At 42.0% G+C, this 26,621-nt stretch overlaps 1 protein-coding gene across 2 annotated transcripts in view; it reads left to right on the forward strand.

Annotated features, from left to right (window-relative positions):
• Nucleotides 1–11,098: 11,098 nt before the first annotated feature.
• HEATR3 (HEAT repeat containing 3) overlaps nt 11,099–26,621 on the forward strand; it is a 37,059-nt gene continuing 21,536 nt past the window's right edge. Inside the window, exons 1-7 of one of the 2 annotated variants that reach the window (XM_065898852.1) lie at nt 11,099–11,372; nt 11,515–11,687; nt 13,571–13,658; nt 15,564–15,676; nt 17,855–17,964; nt 20,212–20,352; nt 21,865–22,142. In XM_065898852.1, the coding sequence (XP_065754924.1) occupies nt 11,238–11,372; nt 11,515–11,687; nt 13,571–13,658; nt 15,564–15,676; nt 17,855–17,964; nt 20,212–20,352; nt 21,865–22,142 (1,038 nt within the window). In that variant the 5' untranslated portion in view covers nt 11,099–11,237. The remainder of the gene's footprint in view (nt 11,373–11,514; nt 11,688–13,570; nt 13,659–15,563; nt 15,677–17,854; nt 17,965–20,211; nt 20,353–21,864; nt 22,143–26,621) is intronic. The other variant, XM_065898853.1, reaches the window with a different exon arrangement.

Here is a 26,621-nt window from a genome sequence, read left to right on the forward strand (position 1 = left end):
TAGTTGCAGCATGCAGAATCTAGTTCCCTGACCAGGGATCGAACCTGGGCCCCCCCCTGCATTGGGAGTGTGGAGTCCCAACCGCTGGACCACCAGGGAAGTCCCCTTTTAATATTTCTTATTCATCGTTGTCTGATAATATGTGGTGTTTAATTAGGAAATGCAGGATTTCTCAAAAATTAAGCTCTACAAACCTGGATCACTAGTTTCCTCCAAGAGTATAAAGCTGAAGAGGGATTTTATGTGTCCTAAATCCTTTTTGGAATCATCAGCTACTTTTTGTATTTAGCAAAATCCTTGAATCTTTTCCCCTAGAAAAATATGTCTGTGTATGTACATATACGGTGCATGTACTTGGAGAGGTTTTCAAGGATTTCCTGATGCCAGGCTACTTGGAATCCATTGGCTCCAAGAAAGAAACTTTTGTTACAGTTCCAAAGATTTTTCATACCTTTACTTCTAACAGAACAGTTCATTTTCCAAAAAAGTCTTTGCTCTGGTTGAAATGGCCCAAGGATCCTTGCTAGGTTAGCCTCTCATCACCAGCGCCCTCACTCTCTCATACGCTCTTCCACACTGTTAGGAAATTACTGTTGAGTCTAGTCCTCTAACTTTACAGGTGGGGAAGACAGTCTTAGATTTTCAAAGTGACTTCACTCTACGTCCCCATGACTTACTGAAGACAACTAACACCAAGTCTCTTGACTCTGATTGAAAGGATGTTTATGTGTGTGTGTTGAACTTAAGTCATGAGCCATTATAATGGTATGGTTAAGAATGTAGACGCTTATGCCAAACTGGATTCTAATCTCAGATCTACTACTTGCTAGTTTTGTAACCTTAGGCAAATCAGTAACGTTAGTTTTTTCATTTATAAAATGGGTATAATGCCAATCTCCTCGGTAGAGGAAGATAATGTATAGGATATAGGTATATCGCCAGTCATCTTATACTGAGTATTAAATTGTTAATTCATGGAGAGCACTTAAACAGTGCTTGGCTACAGAGTCAATGCTCAGTAAATCTAGTTGTTAAACCAAACACTAAAAGTAAAAAAAGGAACAAAACAAAAAACCTCATTGTTACAACTTGACGTAATATCAACATCTCAGTTGAGATAGCCAGGAGGAAGTTGTGCTTATCTTTTGAATCAGGCAAACTCCTGAATACTGGATTAAATACAAAGAGAAAGGCTCTTTGGCCTCGAATGATTTCAGAAACCTAAAATGGTTCTAGGTGTTTTCTCAAGCAACTTCACTGAAAACATAAAGGCTGTGACTGCCTGATAGTGCTGCTTTTTGAGTGGCTCTTTTCTCCTTTAGAACTGGACTCTTGATGGGCATTTTGTAGAGACTTGAGTCTCTACATCCTTCTGGCTGACAGATGCTCTGCCTTCATCAGCAACTAAAGTGGCTCTATCATTTCCTCTCCTGTTGAAACCAATGAAACTTGAGTCTCATTCTGTTTCCAGACTACACTTTCTATATGCTTTACATTAGGTAAGTATAATTTCTATCTTTTTCTACTAAAAATAGGTGCACCTTGTCTGCATCAGAGAACACAAAACATTTTTTAAATTGATGTTTTTAGTGAATGATTGTGTGCCGTGCAAGTCTGTTTGTGTGAGAGACAAGAAAGTAAAAGGATATCCATTACCTGAAAGTTTTAGGTGTGCTCTTTCATCACCTTTGTACACTGCCCTTTAAGTGGCAAGTGCTTTGTTGGGTATTTGTGTGAGGGAGGATTTTTGCACTCTCAGAACTTGTTGCCTGGGGGGAATACAGACCAGTGATTGAGCAGTTACCATGTGGTTTAAGTGCTATGAGGGGTAAAAGTGTGGGACGCTATAGGAGCCCAGAGGAAGTGGGCCAGCCCAGACACAACTTGACAGAGGTTATTTCCTTCTGATCTGAAGGGTCAGTCGTGGGGGGTAGGGGTGGGGCAGAGGCAGTTCTTGAACTTGCCTGGTGGTGAGGAGTTGGAGAGGAATTGTGGCAAGAGCTGAGGCTGTGGAAGTAAGTAGGCATCTGGGGTTGGGAGTCTTGTGAGGGTAGTGGCAAGCCACCAAACTGTTTTGGTCGGGAAGTGACTTAACTGGATTTGCATTTTATGATCATGACTGCTACTGTGTGGACTGAAGGGCCATGCCCTGGAGGGCAGTTAGGAACTGCTGCTATATAGTCCAGGTGAGAGATGAGGGCTCCTGAACCAGAGAAGTAAGAGCTTTCATTAGTCAAATGAGTGGGACTTTGTGGGAGGCCAAGAGAGGGAGGAGTTGAGCATCAAGTCTACCACTTTTTCCATCCTGTTACCTGTTACAGAAATAAAATTTCGATGATCACCAATGATTGGGAACTATTTTATCTTCTTAGAGAGTCCCTATGCTCCAAAGCATATTAAAAGCTCCAAGTGGTCCTGCAGTAGAGAAACCTGTTTCCCTGACGTTTTGTGAAATGCCTGTTAACGTACACTGTGGATATTTGGGTATTTGTCATGATATTTGTCTACCAAGGTTGTTTTGAATGCCCTTGCTAGGTGTGGGGAGTGCCAGCTGAATGAGTCCAGTCTCTGAAGACAACCCAGAAAACTCCCTTCCTTTGCATTTGGGACGAGGGTGAGGCCATAAAGATAAGTTTCTGTTGCAGAGTACTTAGTAGTGCTCAGTGGTAGTGGCACCAGTGTCCTCATCAGGCCAGCTTGATGGCATGGGTCTGGGTATTCTTTTCTAAAAGTTTAGCCAGACCTCCCCAAAGTCCTGTGAGGTACCCAACCCTTTCGATAGTCTGTCTTCTGTTTAATCAGCCAAAGTCAGCTTCTCTTTCTTGCCAATAAGACCCTGACTTACAGAATATTACACAGAAGAAATGTTCCAAAGAGCATGCTTTGAGGAGACTTGACCCATCCCTGTAAGGGACTAGGGAGCTGCTTCAAACCAAGCGTGATGTCATCTGCCAGGTAAGGGGTCTCTGGGCCATGTGTAGTGGAAGAGTCCAGCCTGGCAGATTGACTTGGGTCATAGTCCTGGTTCCTCCATTAACCACTTAGGCAGGTGACTTATTCTTAAAGTCCCTATATTCCGAGTCCTTGTCATCTGTGTATCTTCAGTACCCTAGAGCACCTGGCATTTGGAAGATGCTCAGTTACTGTTGGTTGAATGAGTGAATGAACCTTAACTTTGGTATTTAAATTTTGTACATAATTACACCAAGTCATAAGTTTTCTTACGTAATGTATCTAGTTTTATGGGGAGGTTCTTAAGATAGAAGGCTAAATGGTAAGATTTGTAAGGTAAATAACAGTAGGGAAACTAAAATAGCTAAGTCTATTATAACTTCATTAAGTAAATCAAAAGAGAAATACTGTATATCCTTGCTAGAAGTTGCTGTTTTTTAAAAAAATTTATTTGTTTTTGGCTGCTTTGGGTCTTCGCTGCCGCGCGCGGGTTTTCTCTAGTTGCGGCGAGTGGGAGCTACTCTTCGTTGCACTGTGCAGGCTACTCATTGCGGTGGCTTCTCGTTGCAGAGCACGGGCTCTAGGCACGCGAGCTTCAGTAGTTGTAGCACGTGGGCTCAGTAGTTGTGGCTCGACGGCTCTAGAGCACAGGCTCAGTAGTTGTGGCGCATGGGCTTAGTTGCTCCGCGGCATGTGGGATCTTTCTGGACCAGGACTTGAACCTGTGTCCCCTGCATTGGCAGGTGGATTCTTAACCATTGCGCCACCAGGGAAGCCCCTAAAACAATAATTTCATACCATCAAATATTCAGCTCATACTTCCCCAGTTTCCTCATAACTATCTCTTTTAGAGTTGGTTTGTCTGAATCAAGAATCAGATAAAGTAAATTTAAATAGCAACAGTTTGGAAAAAAAACCAAACTAGGGTCCGGGCCTGGGTTTCTGAAATTATATCTGATTACATTTGTGAACTCATGCACATAGAATACTTTTTCAATAAATAAAATGATTCCAGTTAAGAGCTTCCACAGTAAACAACATTATCACATTTAACACCATTGCTCTCTCTTCATGTATTAACAACTTCAAAGGAAATGGGGAACCCAATACTCAAGTCACAATGAAAGTCCAGTTTGACTGCTGTGCGGCATCCTTAGAGAATTCCCAGTCCAGATAAGGGCAGGAGGAAAGGAAGGAGATCACAGGAAGAAACTGGAATGGATATATTTGAACATATGGCAAATACTGTTGACAAAGATGTTAGACATTTGGAAAAAAATAATGGCAGATTGATGGAAAGCCAGGATAATGAAAAAAAGGCAATTATTAACTCCAAGAAAAATGAAGGTTGTATAAGAAAGAGACTGGCTTTAGTGGACTTCTTAGAAGTTTAGCAGTGAGCAGTATTTGCATTGTCCTAGTAATTTGGATAGTGATCACTGATTTAATCAAGAATTGTGGTACAGTTTTGTTGGATGAAGGAGAAATGGGGGAGAGGGTACAGGAGAGCTAAGTCCTTACCTACCAGGGCAAGAAGGTAAGAAATAGTATATAATACTGACAAATAAGAAAAAGTAATAGCTTATCATTTGGGAGTATGGAGATAATAGTAGGAGAAACAGGTAGAATAGTTGAGAATGTCTACTTCCTAGAATGGGCTTGGGGTTGGGAAGAAGTAAAGCAAGGGACTGCCGTTCTTTTATGCTTTTCAAATTGTGTATATGTATAAATACTTCTTTTCAGTGAGGTAGCAAAATGAATATGAGTTTGCTAGCTGGAGTAGTTCATTTTATGAGTGGAGAAACAGGTATAGAGAGCATTTTACCCAATTTGGGAGCCCTTGCTCTGCTCTTATACTTAGTCATTTTCTACATTCCTCCCTTTATCTGGTGTTACCCATTAAAACTTTGGTTTCCTCAGTTTGCTAGCTCTTCAGTAAATACCCACAAATTCATTAGGAGACAGTGTATTGCATTTATTATAACTCAAGTCTGACTGTGTAGGGTCGGTCCCATATTTGTCGTTTGCAAATCACGTGCTCTTAGGCAAGTAGCTTAACTTCTCTGTGCTTCAGTTCTCTCATCTCTAACATAGGGATGCTAACGTCACATGGGATTGTGGACGGTTTATATAGCTTAACACGTGCAAAACTCTTAGAGCAGTGTCTGGCACATAATGATGGCTCACATACTGTCAGTGGGACCCTCACTCTCCAAATAGGGAATGGAACCCATTATTATTACCAATGAATATGGGGGAACTGATCAAAACAGGGATAGGTTCTAAAGGCTTTTAAAAAAATCAACTTTATTGAGGTTAATTTACATAAAACTACTCTCTAATTATTATAAAAAACAGTTTTTAACTGTACAGTTTGATGGATTTTGATAAATGTAGCACCCCTGTAACAATCACTACAAGCAAGACACAGAACATTTCAGTCACCCCAAAGGGTTCCATCCCCCCATTTCCCAGTCAGTTCCATCCCCTACCCCTGGCTCTGGGCAACGTCTGTTCGGCTCTTTACATTTGTGGTTTCTAGAGCTTCACATAAATGAAATCATAATATACAGTACTCTTTAGTCTGGTTTCTTTTGCTAAACATATTTTTGAGATTTTTTTGTCTATGTTAATATATGTATCTGTAATTCATCCCTTTCCATTGCTTTTTTTTGTTTCTCTATTTACCTGTTGATGGGTATTTGGATTGTTTCCAGTTTGGGGCTGTTATTAATAGACCTTCTGTGAATATTCATGTACAGTTCAGTGTGGATATATTCATTTTTCTTGGGAATACCTGGAGTGGGATTGCTGGATTATGGGCTGAGTATACATGACTTTATAAGAAACCACTCAACTGTTTTCTGAAGAGGCTGTCCCATTTTACGTTCCCACCAGCAATGTTTGAAGGTTCCAGGAGCTATACCCCCACTAAAAAGGCTAAAATGAGAAAGACTGACAATACTGGTTTAGGCGAGGAGTTAGAACTGACTCTGTTGACTTTTGGGTAAATAGGACGCTCTTAAAATGTTCTCCCATCACTCTGTTTGGATCAAAACCATTTAAGGTTTGTTGCTTTCCAAAGGTTAAGTGAGTTAGATGGAATTTAGGGCAATCTGTATTGCCCTAAATACTCACCGCAACGAAGAGTAGCCCAGGCTCGCTGCAACTAGAGAAAGCCCGCGCACAGCAACGAAGACCTAACGCAGCCTAAAATAAATACATAAATAAAAAATTATGCCAATACTACCTGCTCATTCTAGAAAACCCCCAAAATAAACTAGTTGAAAAATAAGATATTTAAATGATCTCCCTTAACTCCCCCTATAGTTAAACACAGGTGACACTTTGGTATATATACTTTCATAGGTATTACCTCTGTGTGTGTTTTTCCAAAAATGGGATTATACTATATATGCTGCTTTGTAACCTGCCTTTTTGCTTCATAGTACCTGGTGAACACCTTTCTTGCCTTATGAATAAACACTGTCAAAGGATGATTTTCAACAAGTTTAAATTTTCATTCATCAAATAAACGTACAGTGAGTATCTGTATAGTGAGTATAGTGAGTTTCTTAATGAAGGAAACAGGAAGATGGTAAAATTGGTATAAAGGAGGAACAGAAATTTATTTAGTGAGGAATAATATACTTAAACAAGACTGCTAGGAAACCATAAAATTCCTAGAAAGAAGAAAAGATTGGCAGCACTCTTTCTTTTTTTTTATCTTTATTTTTAAATGAATTTTTATTGGAGTATAGTTGCTTTACAACGTTGTGTTCATAGGCAGAACTCTTTGACATAAATTGCAGCAATATTTTTTTGGATCTGTCTCCTAAACTGAAGGAAATAAAAGCAAACATAAACAAATGGGACCTAATTGAACCTAAAAGCTTTTGCACAGTAAACTAAACCATCGACAAAATGAAAATACAACCCACTGAATGGGAGAAAATATTTGCAAATGATATGACTGATAAGGGGTTACTATCCAAAATATATAAACAATTCAACATCAAAAAAAACAAACAACCCAATTAAAAAATGAGCAGAAGAATTGAATAGACATTTTTCCAAAGGAGACATACATACAGATGGCCAACAGTCACCTGAAAATATGCTCAACGTCATTAATCATCAGAGAAATGCAAATTAAGACCACAGTAAGATATCCCCTCACACCTGTCAGAATGGGCTGTCATCAAAAAGAACACAAATAACAAATGTTGGCGAGGATGTGGAGAAAAGGGAACCCTTGCACACTGTTGCTGGGAATGTAAATTGGTGCAGCCACTGTGAAAAACAGTATGGAGGTTTCTCAAAAAACTAAGAATAGAACTACCATATGACCCAGCAATTCCACTCCTGTGTGTGTATATATATATATAGAGAGAGAGAGAGTGCGCGCAAACGCGCTAGTTGGAAAAGATACATGCACCCCAATGTTCATAGCAGCATTATTTACAATTGCCAAGATACAGAAGCAACCTAAATGTCCATCAACAGATGTATGGATAAAGAAGATGTGGTATATATATATACAGTGGAATACTACTCAGTTATAAAAAAAGAATGAAATTTTGCCATTTGCAACATGGATGGACTTGGAGGGTAGTATTATGCTAAATGAAATAAGTCGGACAGAGAAAGACAAATACTGTATGGTATCACTTATATGTGGAATCTAAAAAATAAAATAGTGAATATAACAAAGAAGAAATAGATTCACAGATACAGAGAACAAACTAGTAGTTACCAGTTGGGAGAGGGAAGGGGGGGAGGGGATTAAGAAGTACAAACTACTAGGGACTTCCCTGGCGGTCCAGCAGTTAAGACTCCTTTGCTTCCACTGCAAGGGGCATGGGTTAGATCCCTGGTTGGGGAACTAAGATCCCGCAAGCCGCAAACCACGTGGCGCAGCCAAAAAAAAAAAACACCAAACAGTACAAACTACTATGTATAAAATAAATAAGCTACAAGGATATATTATACAACACAGGGGATATATTTTATATAAATTGTAATATTTTATAACTAATGGAATATAACCTTTAAAAATTGTGACTCACTATGTTGTACACCTGAAACTTACATAATGTACATCAACGATACCTCAAAAAAAAAAGAAGATTGCTAGGTTAGGTATGAAATTGGTTATGTCCTACAAGGCAAGGAAATTGTATTCTTTGAGGTTATATTTTCTACTAGACAGAAATAATTTGCATCTCAATAGGACAAAATCATTTGTAATTTATCAATCTATAAATTGTATCTAACTTCATAGAATCTAGGCCAATAAGCAAATAGTCACTCAACAAAAGTACATTTCTCTGATTCTCAACCTAGGGCAATATTGCTGCCCGGGAGACATTTGTCCTCTGAGGGGCAAAGTCATCCCCCCTGTTTAGAACCCCTGGTGTAGATTTGCACTGTACAAAACGGTACATGGAGGGCTGAGGATAGAGTATCTGCTGGGACAGGAGGACAACAGGCCAGGCCCCACAGGACAGCCATCTTTTTGGTTTACATCTCCTATCCCACAATGAGTCTGTAACACTCAGAGGAACTGGAAGTGGATCTAAGACTGTGTATCAGGAAAATGGAAATGATTAATGCCAGGGTGTACTGGGGAAGCTTGCTGAGCTATACAGCCCCCAGGCCTGGGTAAAGGAAAGTCCGAGGGAGTTTCTGGGGTGACTGAGGAGGCTCTCAGGCAAGAGATGAGGTGTTGGAAGCGTGTGGCAGGGTGCTGTGGCTGCACAGGTATGTCATGTAAAAGTCTGAGCCTGATTCTACCTGGTTCAGTTATGCACCTAAGGGGACTGTCAAAGGTTTTCAACGAATATTGATCAGAGTGTGTTTTTAGGAAGATTACCCAACAGACGTGTGAAGGGGGAGAAACAGGAGTCTGAGAGAACAGCTAGTTCCTATTTAAAACAAAATTTATCTGCAAATAATTGATTACAAGTATTTTTATTGTCTCAAAAGGAAAGAGGCTTCTAAGCAATCTAATTCAAAAATTCCCACTTGACAATGATAATTTGTAGGAAAAGGGGATGGTTGGCTGGATCATTGACGTTGATCATGTCAATCATTGCTTGGCTGGATTTTTTAAAATGCATGGTTAACCTGGATTACTAGATGGTTAAAGGTCACTGGGCTTTCCCTAAGACTGGTGATCTTAGGTGGGTCCTGGAAGGGCTCTTAAGCTCATTAGTTTATCATTCATTTTTAGCAGAAATATAATTTCTCACAGGAAATAGTAATAAAATAGATCCCATAGTTCTCCCCCGACCAAGGTTTTGAACTATTTTTTCTTGCTCATCCCCACAGTGAGAGAAATAGCAAGAATCTGTTTTGTCTCCCCCTATTCTGTCTAGATTGCATGTCCTACTCTTTCTTGATTATGTGGTCTCTATTCATTTAAGAAATGGCATTCTTATTTTGTGCCACGTCTTGGCCAGTGCTGGGAAGACAGTGATGTGTGAAAACAGGCAGTCTTATCCTTACAAGGTTTAGTGTGCAGTTGGGCAGAGTATGGGTATAAGAATTGTGTAGAACTATACACGAATTTAAGTTATAACGTAATTTTGTACTGTGCTTTGAAGCAAAGGAACAGGATATGTGCCATCTCAAGGGAAACCCATCTCAGACTTCAAAATCAGAGGAGGCACCTATGAAGATGTGACTCTTGCATTCACCGTGACAGCAGTGGGGTCTGGGGCAGAAGAGGCCCTTTGGAGGGCAGCTTAAGGGCAGAATGCAGGAGGTGACGTGAGATGAAGCTGCAGGCCAGGATGAGACACTGCAGCCGGCTAAGATTTTGATCCCCATCCTAAGAGAAATGGAAGCCACTGAAAGGGTTCAAGCAAAGGAGTGCATATGAGAAAGTTGGAGGGATATTCATTCTGAAAGAAATCACTCCAGCTTCTCAACGGATGGTGAGGGTAGAAAAAGAGACCAGAAGCCCATGTGGTCAAGACAAGAGAAGATAGTAGCTTGGACTAGGGAGGTTAGGAGATCAGTAGCCAGAAAAGAGAGATCTAGGAAGTAAAACCCACCAACATGTATCTGGGGGCTCCAAGTTTTCCTTGTGCCTAAAGTTGGTCTTTGATGGGCCTCAGCTTCTGTACAACTTCAGCTACACCTCTGTGATTATTTTCCAAAATATGCTGTAGTAATTAGTCATTTCCTTTACTAGACAGTCAACTCTTTGAGGGTAGGGTTGCCATGGGATGGAACTTTTCTCCCATACATTAGTGACCTGAAAGCTATATATCTATTGGGTGCTCCATAAATGCATGTAATTATAAAGACTACAGGAGATTCTCCTGTATTTTTCTTCTTTCTGAGTACTTACCACAACTGTAATTAAATACTTACATAATTATATATTTAACACATCTCTCACTAAACTGTAAACTCCATAAGGACAAAGACAAATGACAGGGTCCATATCTGTCTTGGTTATTGTTTTATCCCAATGCCCAGCACTGTACCTGGTACTCAATAAATATTTGTGAAAGAATCCTTTTGTTATTTGTTAAATGAAAGTTTCAACCATACATTTATATGGTGCTTATTATGTGCCAGTCTCTGTTCTTAGCATATTAAACACATTAACACATTTATCCTTATAACAACTCCATTACGTATATATTATTGGTATCCCCATTTCATTGATGAGGAAACTGAGGCAGGAAGGTTTAGTAACTTCTTAGGGAGTCCATCAAATAGGGACTTTGTCTGTGACAGGAGCTGTGCTAGGCACAAAATAAAATCGTGGTTAATATTTTTTGAGCACCTACTACATGCATACATCAGGCTTGGAGTTAGGCGCTTTACATAATATTTTTTTAAGCCTCACAATAACCTGGCAAGTTAGGCACCCTTAATCGCATTTGATTATTATGGAAATAAAGGTTTGGCAAGTTCAGTAACTTGATAAATGTCACTAGCTGGTGGGAGGCGGAGTCGGTTCTACCTTTCAAATCCAGCCTTCCCCTTCCTGAGAAAACCCATAAAACACGCCCCTCCGCAAGGTCTGGGCCCGCCCAACCTCCCCTCTACGCCTGCGCTCTCCCCGCGCTAGCCACCACCCCGCTCCGCCGCTGACACGCCACGCGCACGCGCATTGCTTCCCCATGTGGGCTCGGGCCGTCATCGGGCCCAGCTGAACAGTAGTGCATAGACCCCTAGACTGCAAGACCTTGCTGCCAGCTGAGCAGACTCCACCGTCTTGCTGTTGCCCTCCTCTCTCGGTCTTCCCGCCAGCGCTATTCACAATGGGCAAGAGCCGGACGAAACGCTTCAAGCGACCTCAGTTCTCCCCTACGGGCGACTGTCAGGCCGAGGCGGCGGCGGCGAACGGGACTGAGCCAGAGGAGGACGACGGGCCAGCGGCGGAGCTGCTTGAAAAAGTGAGGCGAGGGGTCGCCGGGCCGTGCGGGGAGGGGCGGGGGGGGGCAGGCCTCGCCCGGAGCCCCCCAGCAACGCCACACGCCCCTGCCGCCGCGTCCCCGCGCGTGCGCTCTGCTCTCTGACACTTGTTCTTTCCCGCAGCTCCAGCACCCGAGCGCCGAGGTCCGCGAGTGCGCCTGCGCGGGGCTGGCCCGGCTGGTGCAGCAGCGGCCGGCGCTGCCGGGCCTGGCTCGGCGGGACGCCGTGCGACGCCTCGGGCCGCTGCTGCTCGACCCCAGCCTGGCGGTGAGGGAGACGGCGGCTGGCGCACTGAGGTGAGCAGGGAATGGGGTCCGGGGTGGTGCCTCGGATCCGGGCCTACGGCGTCCAGCTGGCGCCTCCTGTGTGCCACGCACCGTAGCTAATCGGCTTCATCCTCAGTGCACTTGTCTGCGGCAGCTCGGGAGGGCCAGGAACTGCAGAGTCTCTCCTGTTTGCAGAGGGGGGCATTTGAACTCAGGCTTCAGACTCCGGAGGACCCCATGAGCCCCGGACTACACGCATTGCTGCTTCACCTGCAGTAGCCACCTGTCAAACGTCCTCTCCTCAAGGCCTAGCGCACGTTGTACCCTCTCCAGGGAACCTCCATGGAGTCCTGAGGTTCAGTGAACTCTTCCAGTATAAATGCCAGGTGTTCTAGGTGCGGTAGATTTTGAGCAGGCAGGACATTGAGCAAGACAGCCAAGATCCCTGCCTTCACAGAACCCGTGTTGATGCGGAGACAGACAGGAAACCAGTAAACAGGTGAAACATAACATTAGATCGTAAGTGGTGCTATGGAGAAACCAAGAGGATGATGAGTTGGGGGTGGGAAGTTACTTTAAATTGGGTGATCTTTAGATGACATTTGTGAACTCTAGCCTCCTGGCTCTGGAGGCTAGAGCCAGGCGTGGACAAACAAGGGAAAGAGCATTCCTGACAGAGGGAACAGCAACAGCAGAGGGCTTGGCATGGTTAAAGAATGGGAAGGTTATGTGGCCGAATAGAGTGGAGGGCAGGCATTGTAAGAGTTGAGGCTGGAGAGATGGATAAGGATCCGGTGGTGTAGAGCTAAAGGACCTATTCTAAGCAGGAGTGACTGGTCTAATTTACCTTTTCAAAAGACCACTCTGGTAGCTGTGCAGAGAATGGACTGTAGGGGGGGCAAGAGTAAAGTTAATATTCGTAGTTTTCATAGCTCTGTCTTTATTTATTCTGTTTCATTCATTGATTTAGCAAGTATATATTGAGTGCCTGCTGTGCACCAGGCAGTGGGCTAGGTCGTGGGCATGTGGCAGTGAACAAGACACATAATTTCTGTCCTTAATGGATCTTACAGTATTGAGGGAGGCAGGCATTATGCAATTAATCACACAAGTGTGTAATTACAGCCAATGATATTTACAAAAGATGCTGTGAGAAGGTATACCTGGGGGTTCAGGGAAGAAAACCCTAAGGGCGTGATGTTTGAGGTGAGATCTGGGGGTTGAGTGGGGATTAACCACTTGATGGAGGAAACAGTGTGTGGAAAGCCCTACCCTCCCCCCAAAGCATACACACACTGAGAGGTCCTGGAAGGTGGTGAGGCTTCATATCCTGAGTGCCTAGCACAGTGCTGTGCACTCAGAGGGCAAGCACTGTCTTTCCAATCAAAACTAAATTTAGTTAGGATTGCTTCAAGGGAATGTCTTTCTCAATAGCCTCACCCTTCCTACCCTGGAAGTCCTGATTCCAAGAAAAGTTCCCTTCATATAAGATCAGGCAGGGGACTTCCCTGGCAGTCCAGTGGTTAGGACTCCGTGCTCTCTCTGCGGAGGGTGCGGGTTCAATCCCTGGTCGGGGAACTAAAATCTCACAAGCCAGGCTGTGTGGCCAAAAAAAAAAAGATCAGGCCATGACTGATTCACATTAAATAAGAGAAGTCTTCCCTCTCCCTGTGTATCGTCTCAGTCCTGAAAACTAAGCTGTTACAAGACAGAGACATCTGTTTACTTCATGTAGAGCAAGGATCAGCATAGGTGGAGATCTGTGGATTGGCTGTGCAACATCTTACAGGAATCATAAGCGATTTCTTCCGGGAAACCTTAAGTATGGGTAGAAATAGAAATAAACTTGAGCGCTTAATATGTTTTGTGACATGTGGTCTGAAAGTAAAACCTGTTTTAAACTTCTTGTGTAGAAATCTCAGTGCTTGTGGCGGTTTCGAAGTTTGTGATGACATGGTGACCAAGGATATCATGACTCCGCTGGTCGCACTGCTGAAAGAGGTATGCCACTTTCCCAGGTCGCTGTTAGTAATACACACTCAGACGGTTTGGGGTTTTGTTTTGCCTTTTTTTTTTTTTTTTAATAAGTTTATTTATTTATTTTTGGCTGCGTTGGGTCTTTGTTGCTGCGCGCGGGCTTTCTCTAGTTGCGGTGAGCCGGGGCTACTCTTCGTAGCAGTCCCTGGGCTTCTCATTGCAGTGGCTTCTCTTGTTGCGGAGCACGGGCTCTAGGTGCGAGGGCTCAGTAGTTGTGGCTCGTGGGCTCTAGAGTGCAGGCTCAGTAGCTGTGGCGCACGGACTTAGTTGCTCCACGGCATGTGGGATCTTCCCGGACCAGGGATTGAACCCATGTCCCCTGCATTGGCAAGTGGATTCTTAACCACTGTGCTACCAAGGAAGTCCCTGTTTTGCTTTTTAAGTACTTTGGTGTTAGTTATTTTGTCTTCCCTCAAAACATTCTATAGGAATTGTATTTCTTTCCTGGAAACACTGATCTCATCACAGATACTAGTCTCTAGTTTGTCCCCACTACCTTTATTTATCTGCTTGTTAGAAAAGACCTTCCTAAAACTATAGACTGACTCCTTTAGACTTTAAACTTCATACGATGAAAATAATTTGTACTTATTGGTTGCTTATTTATGTGCTCGGTGCTGTCTTGTGTATTATTTCACTTAATCTTCGGAGCAGTCCTATTTGGCAGGTAGTGTTATTCCTGTTTTACAGATGAGGAAGCTGAAGCGCAGACGTTAGGAATTTGCCGAGAAGACTAGATTATGTTCTCAGATTTAATATCATGCCACCTTTATTGCATGATGTAGTTCAGGGATTAAGGAGCTCTTCCTCCGCCTTGCCTCTGGTCCACTCTTCTGTATTGATGGGTAATTTTCACTTGAGGCCATATAAAGGATATCCAGTTTCGATGAGAGGTGTCTGTCTTGTTCCCTTTAGAACAGTGATTGTACTAGGGATGATTTGCCCTGCAGGGGACATTTAGCAATGTCTGGAGCCATTTTTGATTGTCATGGCTTTGGAGTAGGGGTTGCTACTGGCATCTAGTGGGTAGAGGCCAAGGATGCTGCTGAACATCCTACGTTGTGCATGACAGCCACGTGCACCGCAGCAAAGAATCATCCCGTCCGAATGTCAGTAGTGCCGAGATTAAGAAGCCTGCTTTAGGGAGTGCCGTGGATTTTAGGAGGGGCAGAACTGCAGAGTGGTTCAGAGCACCCAGTTCGGAGCCAGGATGCCTGGATCTGAATCCCACTTCGCTAGATACTAAGCTACACCTTCAGCAAGCTCTCTGTACCTGTTTCCTATTTGTAGCAGGAGATTAGGGATAAGAGTTCATCTCCTTCATAGGTTTGTGGTGAGGATTAAATGACTTAACAGACATGAAGTGCTTAGAATAGAGCCTTGCGCAAAGAAGGTACTGTATAGATGTTAGCTCTTATTATGTGTTACTTTTCTTTGCCTTATATACTATCTTTACCACATTAGATAAAATATTTTGTATTGATTTTACATTTTCACTTAAAATGTGAAATGCTTTTTATCCAGTTTGTACAGTGACTTGTGAACCTTTCTTGTCTGTATTTCTTGCCAGAAGGGCGCAGGGTTACAGGAACTGTACTGTTTGAGAATTTGATGGGCTTGTTAACCACTGTCATTTTTTAAAAAATTTTATGGGAGTATAGTTGATTTACAATGTTGTGTTTATTTCAGGCGTATAGCAAAGTGAATCGGTTGTACATATACATATCTCCACTCTTATTTTTTCTTTAGATTCTTTTCCCAGATAGGCAACCACTATCATTTTTGATGTTTACTTTGTGTGATCCTTCACTGTCTTTCTGTTTAATTATTCTTTTGAACAAAGGTACTAATCACGGTATTTGATTTCAGTGTAGTACTGGACTGGATTCAAATGAGATGTCTCCACCGGAAAAAAAAGATCAGAACAGAAATTCTATTGAAAACATAGCCAATGAGGCCGTAAACGTGCTGTGGAATATGTGGTAAGATGCTTTCCAGACGCAGCCTCCTGCTTCAGTGCTCCTGAGGCTGCTGCTCCCTCTGGGAATCTCTGTTCTCTTTGGTAGGCGTGTAAATCTGTGATGTTAGTGCTTGGTCGGAGGTCTCATCAAGTGACCTAAGATCAACTGTCCTTCCCAAGCCGTTTTCCTCGTAGCATCACTACGTCCTTTTTTGCTTTACAGCTCTTCTCTCCAGTCATTGCTGCTGACAAAAATAAGAGGAATCATGGTCATTAGTACCCACTGCACCTCCTTCCTCCCCCACTACCCATGTACCTTAAGGAGCAGTTGTCTTCAAGCCAGCCAGCCTCCAGTGCAGTAGATGCTTTGGCCTGGCATCTGGAATGAGACAGGGACCACAGACCTCAGTGGGTGCTTTACTCCTCTGCCGTGGCAGGTGCCATTAGACAGAGAAGTAGATGCCTGAGAAGAGCTCCTTTGGTCCCAGTAGGAAGAAGGCCACGCTCCATTCCATCATTGTAACAATGGCCGGGGGCGGGGGAGGGTGGGAGTAGGGGTGGGGGTGGGTGGACTTGCTTTTAGGAATGGAGATGGCTGGAAACACAACCTGCCTTTTTTTCTATGCCATTTTATTGTCTCACATTTCTAGCCAGATTCTAGCAAGAATCTGTCGTTTCCTTATTTTCAGTCAGCAGTGATGATTATTTCTGACCTAAAGCACAGGTACTTCATAGAATACAAGGTTAAGTTGGATCCTGGAAAGCTGCTTACACAGCAATCCAAACTTGCCTATGATTTCTCTCTTTTTTTTTTAGTTTTTATTTTTTAATTTTTATTGGGGTATAGTTGATTTACAATGTTGTGTTAGTTTCAGGTGTACAGCAAAGTGAATCTGTTACACATATACGTATATCCACTCTTTTTTAGATTCTTTTCCCATATAGGCTATTGTAGAGTTATTGAGTAGAGCTCCTTGTGCTCTACACTAGGTCCTTATTAGTTATCTATTTTATATATAGTAGTGTGTATACGTCAATCCCAATCCTCCAATTTATCCGTCCCCCCCACCATGATTTCATTTTAAACTAGTGGATGCATTCCACCAGGAAAACTGGAGAGATCAGATTTGAGGAAATGCCTTATTCAAGCAAGCTAGTGGGTGCTGTTTTTCAGATAACTTTAATATATAAATTGTTGAACTCAGAAATTTAAAAAAAGTTTTCTTTGAAAAGTGCCTGAAAAAATGGTCTCCACAGTGATCTCTCTTTCCTGAGTGCCCATTATCTTAACACATTTATGCTTTATTTTCCTGACTATACCTTACTTTACTATGGGCTTCTTGAGGGGAGGTTCATAGCAGTGTTGCAGTAGCTAGATGGATGGATGGATGGATGGATGGATAGATGGATACACAAACAGAAAATAGTTTATCTTTAGACAGCAGGATTGAATTTAGTCAGCTCTGTTAGCTGTTAGTCTGTCATGTGTATATATGGTATGTCTGGAGGAATATTCTTCTCTGGAACCAGGAAAAAAATTATTATAATTAGCTCTGTTTACCCTATATTTAGCATATATGTTAATTAATAACACTGATAACATTAATTCTGATTCTTTTATTAAAAAGTAGTGTAATTTCAAAAATACTTATAACAATTTCTCTGTTGCAATCTACAAATTCTGTTAAAATTATAAGAGTCTAGATGGAATGAATAAAATTTTAATTTTACTTTCTTTTAAATTTGTACTTTTTGTGTGATAAGTATAGAGGCCTTTTATCCTTACTTTAATTTATTATTACTGTGATACAGTGGAAAGACAAGTTAAGCTGGACCCAAAGACCAGTAACAAAGTGTGTGATCTTTGGACAGATCACTTCACCTCTTGGGGTCTGAGTTTCCTTACCCACAAAATGAGGAATTGAAGTAAATGATTTCTAAGCTCTCTTCCATCTTTAACCTCCTGTAAGGAAATTGGCATGCGGGTAAAGAGATTGGCTAAAAGAAAATACAGATAGCCAGTTGTGTTCCTGCACAGTGACTATGAATGGGCATTGGTTTCTTCATCTATAAAAATGGTGGGTGTTTGACTACAACTCTTTGGTTCTTTTACAAAGCCTAATTATTTTTTCATGAATTTCTGTGGTTGATAATGTTAAAATGTGAATAGTAAAACTTTTTTTTCCCCCCTTCAATTTAGTGAATGCAGTAGTAGAGCAGTATCTATATTCAACAAAGAAGGGTGTTTGGAGATTGTATTAAAGTATTTAAGTAGGTTTTCAACCAATGTTGACCTGGCTATTTCAGTAGGTAAGTGAAGAAAAGTATGTGTGGCCTTATTCAAAATTTTTAATTCAGACATAGCATGTTTATTCTACAGGAGTGATTTTTTTCCTCATTGTATGTAAATGCATAGCTGAGTTCTATTCCGAATCTTTTAAAGTCTGTGATTAATGCTTTACTTACTCATGTAGTTTTCCCGCTCTTGACCCTGAGAGGGAGGAAAGTAATTATGTGAGCGTATGTGGTTTCTAGTATACTACCATTCTTAGAAGCTTTATTAATTCTGGAAGCTTTCATCTCCCATTTGCCGAGAAACAGTAACCCACAGCTATCAGGCCTTTGAGCCATAGTTAATTGGAATGTAGACTTATTTAAATGGCTTGTACCACTATCTCATACTTCCAGAAGAATACTTCTGATAACCTGTGTTTTTTTTGAGAGAGGAAAATAAGTGATTGGAATTTCACATAGGCCTGCTTGCCTTCCAGACAGGGAAAGCAAAGTCTGGCAGCTTCAGCTGCCTTGGCTCCCTCGCCTTCTGTACATGGGGTTAGAGAGCCACCGGGGACCCTTACTCAGCAGGTGGAGGAGACAGAAACCAGAGGGTGGGTGGCTCAGCAGAACTCTGGGGGCAAGTGGAGAAATAGTGGGTGAAAAGCATTTTTTTCTACCCATCATAATATAGGCATCTGGCTGTCCTTTTATTTAACTGTGTATTTCTCCTGGCAAGGACAAGTTTATTCCACTTACTGAAGTGTATTCCCCTTACCAGTGTTTCTCTTGGCTCTAGTGGACATAGAACAGAAAAGGAAAAAATAATAGTGGAATAATACTACTGAGAAAAATTTTTAAATCAGTTTCTCAAAATGGAATCTTTAGCAAAGGGGAGATTTGTGAGTAAATGAGAATTTTAAAAACAGTCGAACTAGGACATTGGTAGGTGACTTTTAGTCTCAGAGGTAAGTCTTTATTACAATAAGAGAATTTCAGGAAAGTTCATAGCTTTTAAAAGAGAAACTTCACTTCTGTTTTGGGGCCTTAAGATTTGTAGATTTGGTTATTTAGTTTTTTTCCTAAAGAACTTTTTTAAAGAACTTCAAAAAAATGGGTCAGAATAAAGTTATTTTGCATTGTATAGCAGTGTTTTCCTTGGCACTTACCTAGGTTCATGATTTTTTAAACAAGTGTCAAACTACTTTTGTTTTGAAAATCAAGCACGGCTTACATATAGTAAAGTGAAATTCTGAGATTCCATCCTATGTATTAATACAGCTTTCTTTGAGCTTGTGTTGTCATAGCAATCACAACTTATCTTGTTTTTTTGCTAAAGTGAGTTTAATTAGTCTCTTAATGAAAAAAATACTACATTGGGATATATGTATATGTACATATATGCATATATATGGATTTATATATAAATGTATTTTGGAAACCAAAATAGAGCACAGCAATAGCGTGTATTTTGACTACTAATTTGGGTGGGAACGATCTGCTTTGGAAGTTTTAGACCTGGAAAGAAATGGATTTGTATGGTCTACAGTATCTCAAAGAAAACAGATTTGGGCTTGCTTCCTCATTTGTGCTTCAGTCAGACCTTTCATGCAGTCCCAACTGTTTTTATACTTTCAGTTAATTATTTCTAATTTACAAGTTGTAATCCATTGTCTTGTTCTAATGCCAGAGAACAGTTAAGTGCTAAGTAAATCATATGTCTATTAATATTCTACCCATCTCTTAACTTGCTCATATTTTTATATAAAACACTTTTTTCCTTAAATACGTTTCACCAGAAATAACTCTAACTTTTAAGGTCGTGCTGAATTTCAGCGAAACCAGAATGTTCCCAAACCTAGGGCTTGTCTTTGACAACAGAACTACCCTGAGAGTGTTGTCAGTGCACTGGTGTTTGGTCTGCAGGCTGTTTGCTACTGGTCTGCGATGAGTACAGAAATAGAGGCTAAACCTTTATAAATGTTTATAGTAATTCCACATTGTCACGGCGGTTAAGAGGCTTTTAAATTATATTTTTTAAAAGTATAGTTTTATAAAGGATTAGAAATTAAGAAAAAAGGAAAAAAGGTCTTTTATACCTCTGATAGTTTGGGAAGCCTCATTTGCATGTTCCGTGTTTGAGGGAAAGCGTATATCTCCTACAAAAGCTACCTGTGTCCAAAGAACTTGTACAGATGCAAATGTTTTTTGATGAGTTATTTTGGTTTAAATTATCCTAGCAGAATTCATTTTTTTCTAAATATTTGATGTTTGTCTTTATAGCATATTGTTTGCAGACGGTGACCGAAGATAACCCAGAGCTACTGAAATCTTTCAGTGCCCCAGCATTGCATGTGTTGGAATCAGCAATGCTTTCTCCTGTCAATTCCATGGAATATATTCTATTAAAGACATTGGTGGCAGGTAAAGTTTAGCCATATGTGATAGTGTGCTTTTTTAGTAACTTGTAGTAGGTAGAGATGGGGGACAAAGTTATTCCCCCATTTCACCACATCAGGGCTTTCTGTGCTTAGTCTGTTCTGAAAATTTTAATATTTTAGTGGAGACCCTTAATTCAAGTGGTTCTGCATAGTTTCAAAGCCTTCTAAGATTAAATGTGTTTTTAGTTTAACAAACTACTGTTGTCTGATAAAAAATGCTGTTGTCAGGACCCCCTCTTATTTATGAACCAGTGAGTTCAGAAGTTGACTGTAGTGTAGGCATCTAAGAAATGACCATTCACTTTCCTATAAGATCTTCACCCGCAATGCATCTCCCCAGAATTTCTAAATACAGAAAGAAGAAATGATCTGATGACATGTCAAGTAGTAGGAAACTTATTATATAGTTTCCTCTTGCCTTTGGTCTTCCACGGGTAATTTATCTTGAGAGGTGGTTTTCTCTCCTAAACTGATAAAATACACATAACATAAGATTTAACATCTTGACCATTTTTAAGTGTATAGTTAAGCAGTGTACACTCGCGTTGTTAAATAACCAATCTCCAGAACACTTTTCATCTTGCAAAACGGAAACTCTGTGCACATTAAACAACTCCACTTCCCTCTCCCCTCAGCCCCCAGCAACTGCTATTCTTCTTTCTGTCTCTATGGATTTGACTACTCTAGTGCCTCAAATAGGTGGAATCATACAGTATTTTTCTTTTTGTGACTGGTTTATTTCGCTTAGTGTAATGTCCTCAGGGTTCATCCGTGTTATAGCACGTGTCAGAACTTCCTTCCTTTTTAAGGCTGAATAATATTCCACTGTATGTATATATGACATTTTGTTTTTCCATTCATCTGTGGATGGACACTTGGCTTGCTTCCACCTTTTTGTTATTGAATAATGCTGCTATGAATATGGTTCTACAGATGTCCATGTGAGTCCTTGCTTTCAATTCTTTTTGAATATATATACCCAGGAATGATTTTTATTTTAACCGTCACATTTTTTTTTTTTTTAATTAGTCTAACTACTTAGTGGTAGCTATTCTAGTTTCATAAGCAAAAAACCAAGAACCTGCTCTCTGGTTGTCTGTGAGACCTTGGAATTTTAGTGCATTCCATTCCACTCTTGGAATATAAGAAGCTGCTTAGGAGAGCAGCTCAGGTTAAGATGAAAGAAAGCCAGGCAACTCAATTTGTCGTGGTAAAAGAAACTTGATCGGTGTTCTCTTGATCTGTTGCTCTCTGGTGTATCAGAGCAAGGCATTGTGTGCCAAGAAAAGGAGACGATTGTGAAGGACTGCTGTAATAAAGGGAGCTGCCTCAGTGCAAAGCTTTTCGACGTTTAATAAAAACTGAACAAAGGCAGTGGGATCGGGATTTTTTGAAATTACACCTGAGCTTAAAGAGCCACTCTCATGGAAACTGTATTTAATAAAAGATTTCACAGTTGATTTCTTTGTCCTTATGCTCATTTTTTTTCCCACAGGCACAATTTGGAATCTAAAGGACATTATTCCATCCAAGAGTCAGGCAGAAATCATAAATGCCATACTAAAGATCTTATCTGAAGTTCTGGAAATGGATGCTGGTGAAACGGTTCTTCAAATGAAGGAGGCCGAAACTCAAAGGATAAAAACTGCTGCAGAGACTGAGGACACATTACAGAATGTTAATGGTGATGATTTGATTGAGGATGATGAAATGGAAGAAATTCCTCATAGAAGGAAAGTCAGAAGGAAAGCTTTCATTTCAGATTTACTTCCAGTAAGTCGGATTGATGCTTTCAGACATGGATTAATACAGCTATTTTCTTTCAATAGGTATCCTAAGGTTTGTAGGAAAATGTTACAGCAAAGTTAATTATAAAGTGAATTTCCGTTAAAAAAAAAAAAGTCCTGTTTTCCCATTAACTCATAACTCAGAAATCTCCCAAAGGAGAAAAAAAAATGTCCTAAGACAAAACTTTTATACAGAGAAGGTTTGAAAGATGGGGTAGACCGATGCTTTTGCAGCAGCACTTCAGAGACATGTGGTCATCTCCCACTTCAGTTACACATTCTCTTCCAGACTGTCTTCAAACTAAAGGAATTTTTACTTTGCTTGAATTGTCCCTTGCATTCTTGTCTCTTTTATTTTAGTGTTTAGCCTTACCAAAGTAGCAAGCCAAACTTTCATTTACCCCCTACTGGCGATCAGAGGAGGTTGGGTGATTATGAAAATTAATGATGGTTTGTAGTTTTTGCAGACTGGTTTATAGTTTTTGTTTGTTTGTTTGTTTTGTTTTTTTATAAATTTATTTATTTATTTTTGGCTGCGTTGGGTCATCGTTGCTGCACGCAGGCTTTCTCTAGTTGAGGCGAGCAGGGGCTACTCTTCGTTGCGGTGCGCGGGCTTCTCACTGCAGTGGCTTCTCTTGTGGAGCACAGGCTGTAGGCACGCGGGCTTCAGTAGTTGTGGCATGCAGGCTCAGTAGTTGTGGCTCGCGGGCTCTAGAGCGCAGGCTCAGTAGCTGTGGCACACAGGCTTCGTTCCTCCACGGCATGTGGGATCTTCCCGGACCAGGGCTCGAACCTGTGTCCCCTGCATTAGCAGGCGGATTCTCACCCACTGTGCCACCAGGGAAGTCCCTGGTTTATAGTGTTTGACTGGGGCTCATTTGTGCTAGTGGGTGTGACGGTGGGGTGAGGAGGAGCAGTCTTGGGTGCAGGGAACACTTCAGCTGAGCCGGTCAGCAGCGATGGAGCCATACCTTGGGAAAACATTTTTCCCAAGGAGGAGAGCAGGTCGTCAGGAAGACAAGGAGGACAGTGGGTTGGGCTTTATTCATCTAGGTGCACATTTTCTGTGCTTACTCTGTGTGCCAGGCCCTGTGCCAGGTGCTGCTGATAGAAAGATGATTAAGGCATATTTCCTGTCTTCAGGGACCTTTTCCGTCTTGAGAGGATAGACATGTAATGATAATTTATTATAATGCCTGTGCTATGAACGGTGATAGGGCTGTGCACAGACTTCTGAGGGGGTCGTATCTATAGAGTAGGCACACCTGACTCAGCCCTGATGGAAGCAGAAAGGAAGACGCTCTCAGAAAAGGCTTTGTGGACAGAACACCTTAGCTGTCTTAAAGGATGGCGTAAGAAACAGCATGGTGAAAGCGGGTTAGTGTTGTTTGAGGGGACTGGAGGCAGGAAGACCAGACAGGAGGCTGCTGAAGTCATTGGGAAGAAAGACAATGAAGCCTGAACTGGAAGAACCCTAGTAATGTCCTGTCACACTTTCTACCATCTCACTCGTGGCCTGTCCTGATTCATGTACAATGAACTGAAACTGAGAAGTATCTTAGGTCAGTGTCTTAGAGTTTTGATAGATTTATTTTTAAAGAATTCTTAGTGGGCATAAACTCATCAGTATACCACTGCCCTACATTCATGAAGTCTTGTAAAGCAGTCAAATGTTGTAGTTAAGAACTACTTTCTCACTACAAATAACTCAATTTCGTTTCTTTCTATGGCTGATTAATATTCCATTGTATATATGTGCCACACTCCCCATGAACAGCTGTTAGGTGCAAAGCATTGTGTTAAGTGCTGGGGTGAATACGAAAATGAAAAGGCCATCCTGCGCTTGAGTTGCTTGCAAATCGTAGAGCGGCTTAAAAATCATATCACCCGGGCTTCCCTGGTGGCGCAGTGGTTGAGAGTCCGCCTGCCGATGCAGGGGACGCGGGTTCGTGCCCCGGTCCGGGAAGATCCCACATGCCACGGAGCAGCTGGGCTCGTGAGCCGTGGCCGCTGCGCCTGCGCGTCCGGAGCCTGTGCTCCGCGGCGGGAGAGGCTGCGGCAGTGAGAGGCCCGCCTACCGCAAAAAAAAAAAAAAAAAAAAAAAATCATATCACCCCCTTTTGGTGCAAGAGGCGTGTATGTGAACCCCCAGTTTACTCCTTGTCTCACTTGTGCATCTGAGTCAGAGTGGGTAGAATTTAAAATCAGTAAAGCAAGATAGACAAAGGCATAGCTATGAGCCTTGTCATTCCAAAGGGTGTTTCTAGAACCCCAGCAGCATCCCCTCAGGTACCACATGGAGGTGAGTTACAGATCTGGGATCCACATGTGGAACATCAGCTATCACAGGTCAGGGTTTGGAGGCTCTTCTGCAGGTATTGCATCGTGCTGACCAGGTCACTTTATCCTGCCAGATGCATCTATACTATGTTTCCCCACCCCGAATTCCCATCAGAGCAGAAGTGGAAATCCCAGTTGGGCTGTCAGGGGACTCTGAAAGATCGGACATCTCTGGCTGGGAGAACAGCACTCCTGCAGGGTTTCCTCATCTCCAGCCTTGCTTTCAGGGGCCCTACAGGGAATGAGTGAGTGGGGATTGAGATCCACATCCACCAAGATGAAGTGCCACTGTTTAAAAGTATCGATATTTAACTGTTATTCAGAGATTCACTTTCCCAAGTATTACTTAGAAATAGAATTTTGGTGCTTAGAAAATGCAGTGTTTTCTCTTAACGAAAGCTTGCTTTTTAAAGCCTCTCACCATAGCTGAGTAGACTGGATGATTAACATGCCGATCAGGCAGCCAGTGTTGAAGTGCCAGTAGTGTGCTAAGCGTCGTGCTGCCACGTGCCAGGAATACAAATTTACAGCCAGGCAGCTCTGGTCTTCCAGGCTGCCCAGTGGCTTGTGCAGGGATCCTTGAGAATCAGAACCTTTAATTGCATCATTTAACTTAAGAAGGTATAAGCACAAATCTGTAAAGAGAGAACTGACCCAAGTTGTGGCTGTAACATGCAGAAGTAGGGCAATCCCTACCCAGCTTCCACAGTTAGCAGTTGTCAAATCACAGTCTGTTTTCTTTCATCTATTTCCCTACCCACTCTCCCCTCTCAACTACTGAATATTTTGAAGCAAATCTCAGCTGTCATAACATTTCCTCTAGATTGGTTCTTTATGTCAATTTGGTAACAATAAGAAGCAGGGGGCTTCCCTGGTGGCGCAGTGGTTGAGAGTCCGCCTGCCGATGCAGGGGACACGGGCTCGTGCCCCGGTCCAGGAAGATCCCACATGCCGCGGAGCGGCTGGGCCCGTGAGCCATGGCCGCTGAGCCTGCGCGTCCGGAGCCTGTGCTCCGCAACGGGAGAGGCCACAACAATGAGAGGCCCGCGTACCGCAAAAAAAAAAAAAAAAAAAAAAAAAAGAAGCAGGGAAATGCTCTGAGCAGGAAAGTCAGGTAAAGAAGTGGAACTTAGTTTCAGAATTCTTCTAAGCCAGATCTTCGTAGGTTTTAAGTGGATGAGAGCCCAGCAAAGGCATGTCTCATGTAGCTTTGAGTCGCCTCTAAGAAATGTTTAGTTGAATATCATACACGCACGAAGTGAGTAGGAATAAATTTTAGATACGTTCTTTTCTTTTTAATTAATTAATTTTATTTTTGGCTGTGTCGGGTCTTAGTTGTGGCACATGGGATCTTTCATTGCGGCGCATGGGCTCCAGAGCACGTGAGCTCTGTGGTTGTGGCCCGCGGGCTCAGTAGTTGCAGCGCACGGGCTTAGTTGCCCCGCTGCATGTGGGATCTTAGTTCCCTGACCAGGGATCGAACCTGCATCCCCTGCATTGGAAGGTGGATTCTTAACCACTGGACAACCAGGGAAGTCCCTAGATACATTCTTGCCAGCAATAAAATGAATATAAACATAGGGATTCCTATGCTACATCTATTAAATAAGCTGTCTTTTTTTTTTTTTTTTTTAAGAATGTGGTTCAAAATTACAGTTAAATCGTTGCACAAGAAGTTGCTGGAGGATTAAAAATGAGTACAACATTCTGGAAAAGAACAGGAATATGTCACAGTATCTATAGATGTGTTTTTTTTTGTTTTTTGTTTTTTTTTTGCGGTGCGTGGGCCTCTCACTGTTGTGGCCTCTCCCGTTGCAGAGCACAGGCTCCAGAAGTGCAGGCTCCGGACGCGCAGGCTCAGCGGCCATGGCTCACGGGCCTAGCCGCTCCACGGCATGTGGGATCTTCCCGGACTGGGGCACGAACCCGTGTCCCCTGCATCAGCAGGCAGACTCTCAACCACTGCGCCACCAGGGAAGCCCTATAGATGTGTTTTTAACCTCTGATCCAGTAAATCTGAGGAAATAAGATAACCAAGTAATCTGAAATATTCCATGCTAGAGGAATGCTTAATAAATTATAATACATTCATTTAATGGAATATTTTACAGCCGTTGAAAAGACA

Source organism: Phocoena phocoena, chromosome 20 (assembly GCF_963924675.1).
Source record: "Phocoena phocoena chromosome 20, mPhoPho1.1, whole genome shotgun sequence".
NCBI classification, from domain to species: Eukaryota; Metazoa; Chordata; class Mammalia; order Artiodactyla; family Phocoenidae; genus Phocoena; species Phocoena phocoena.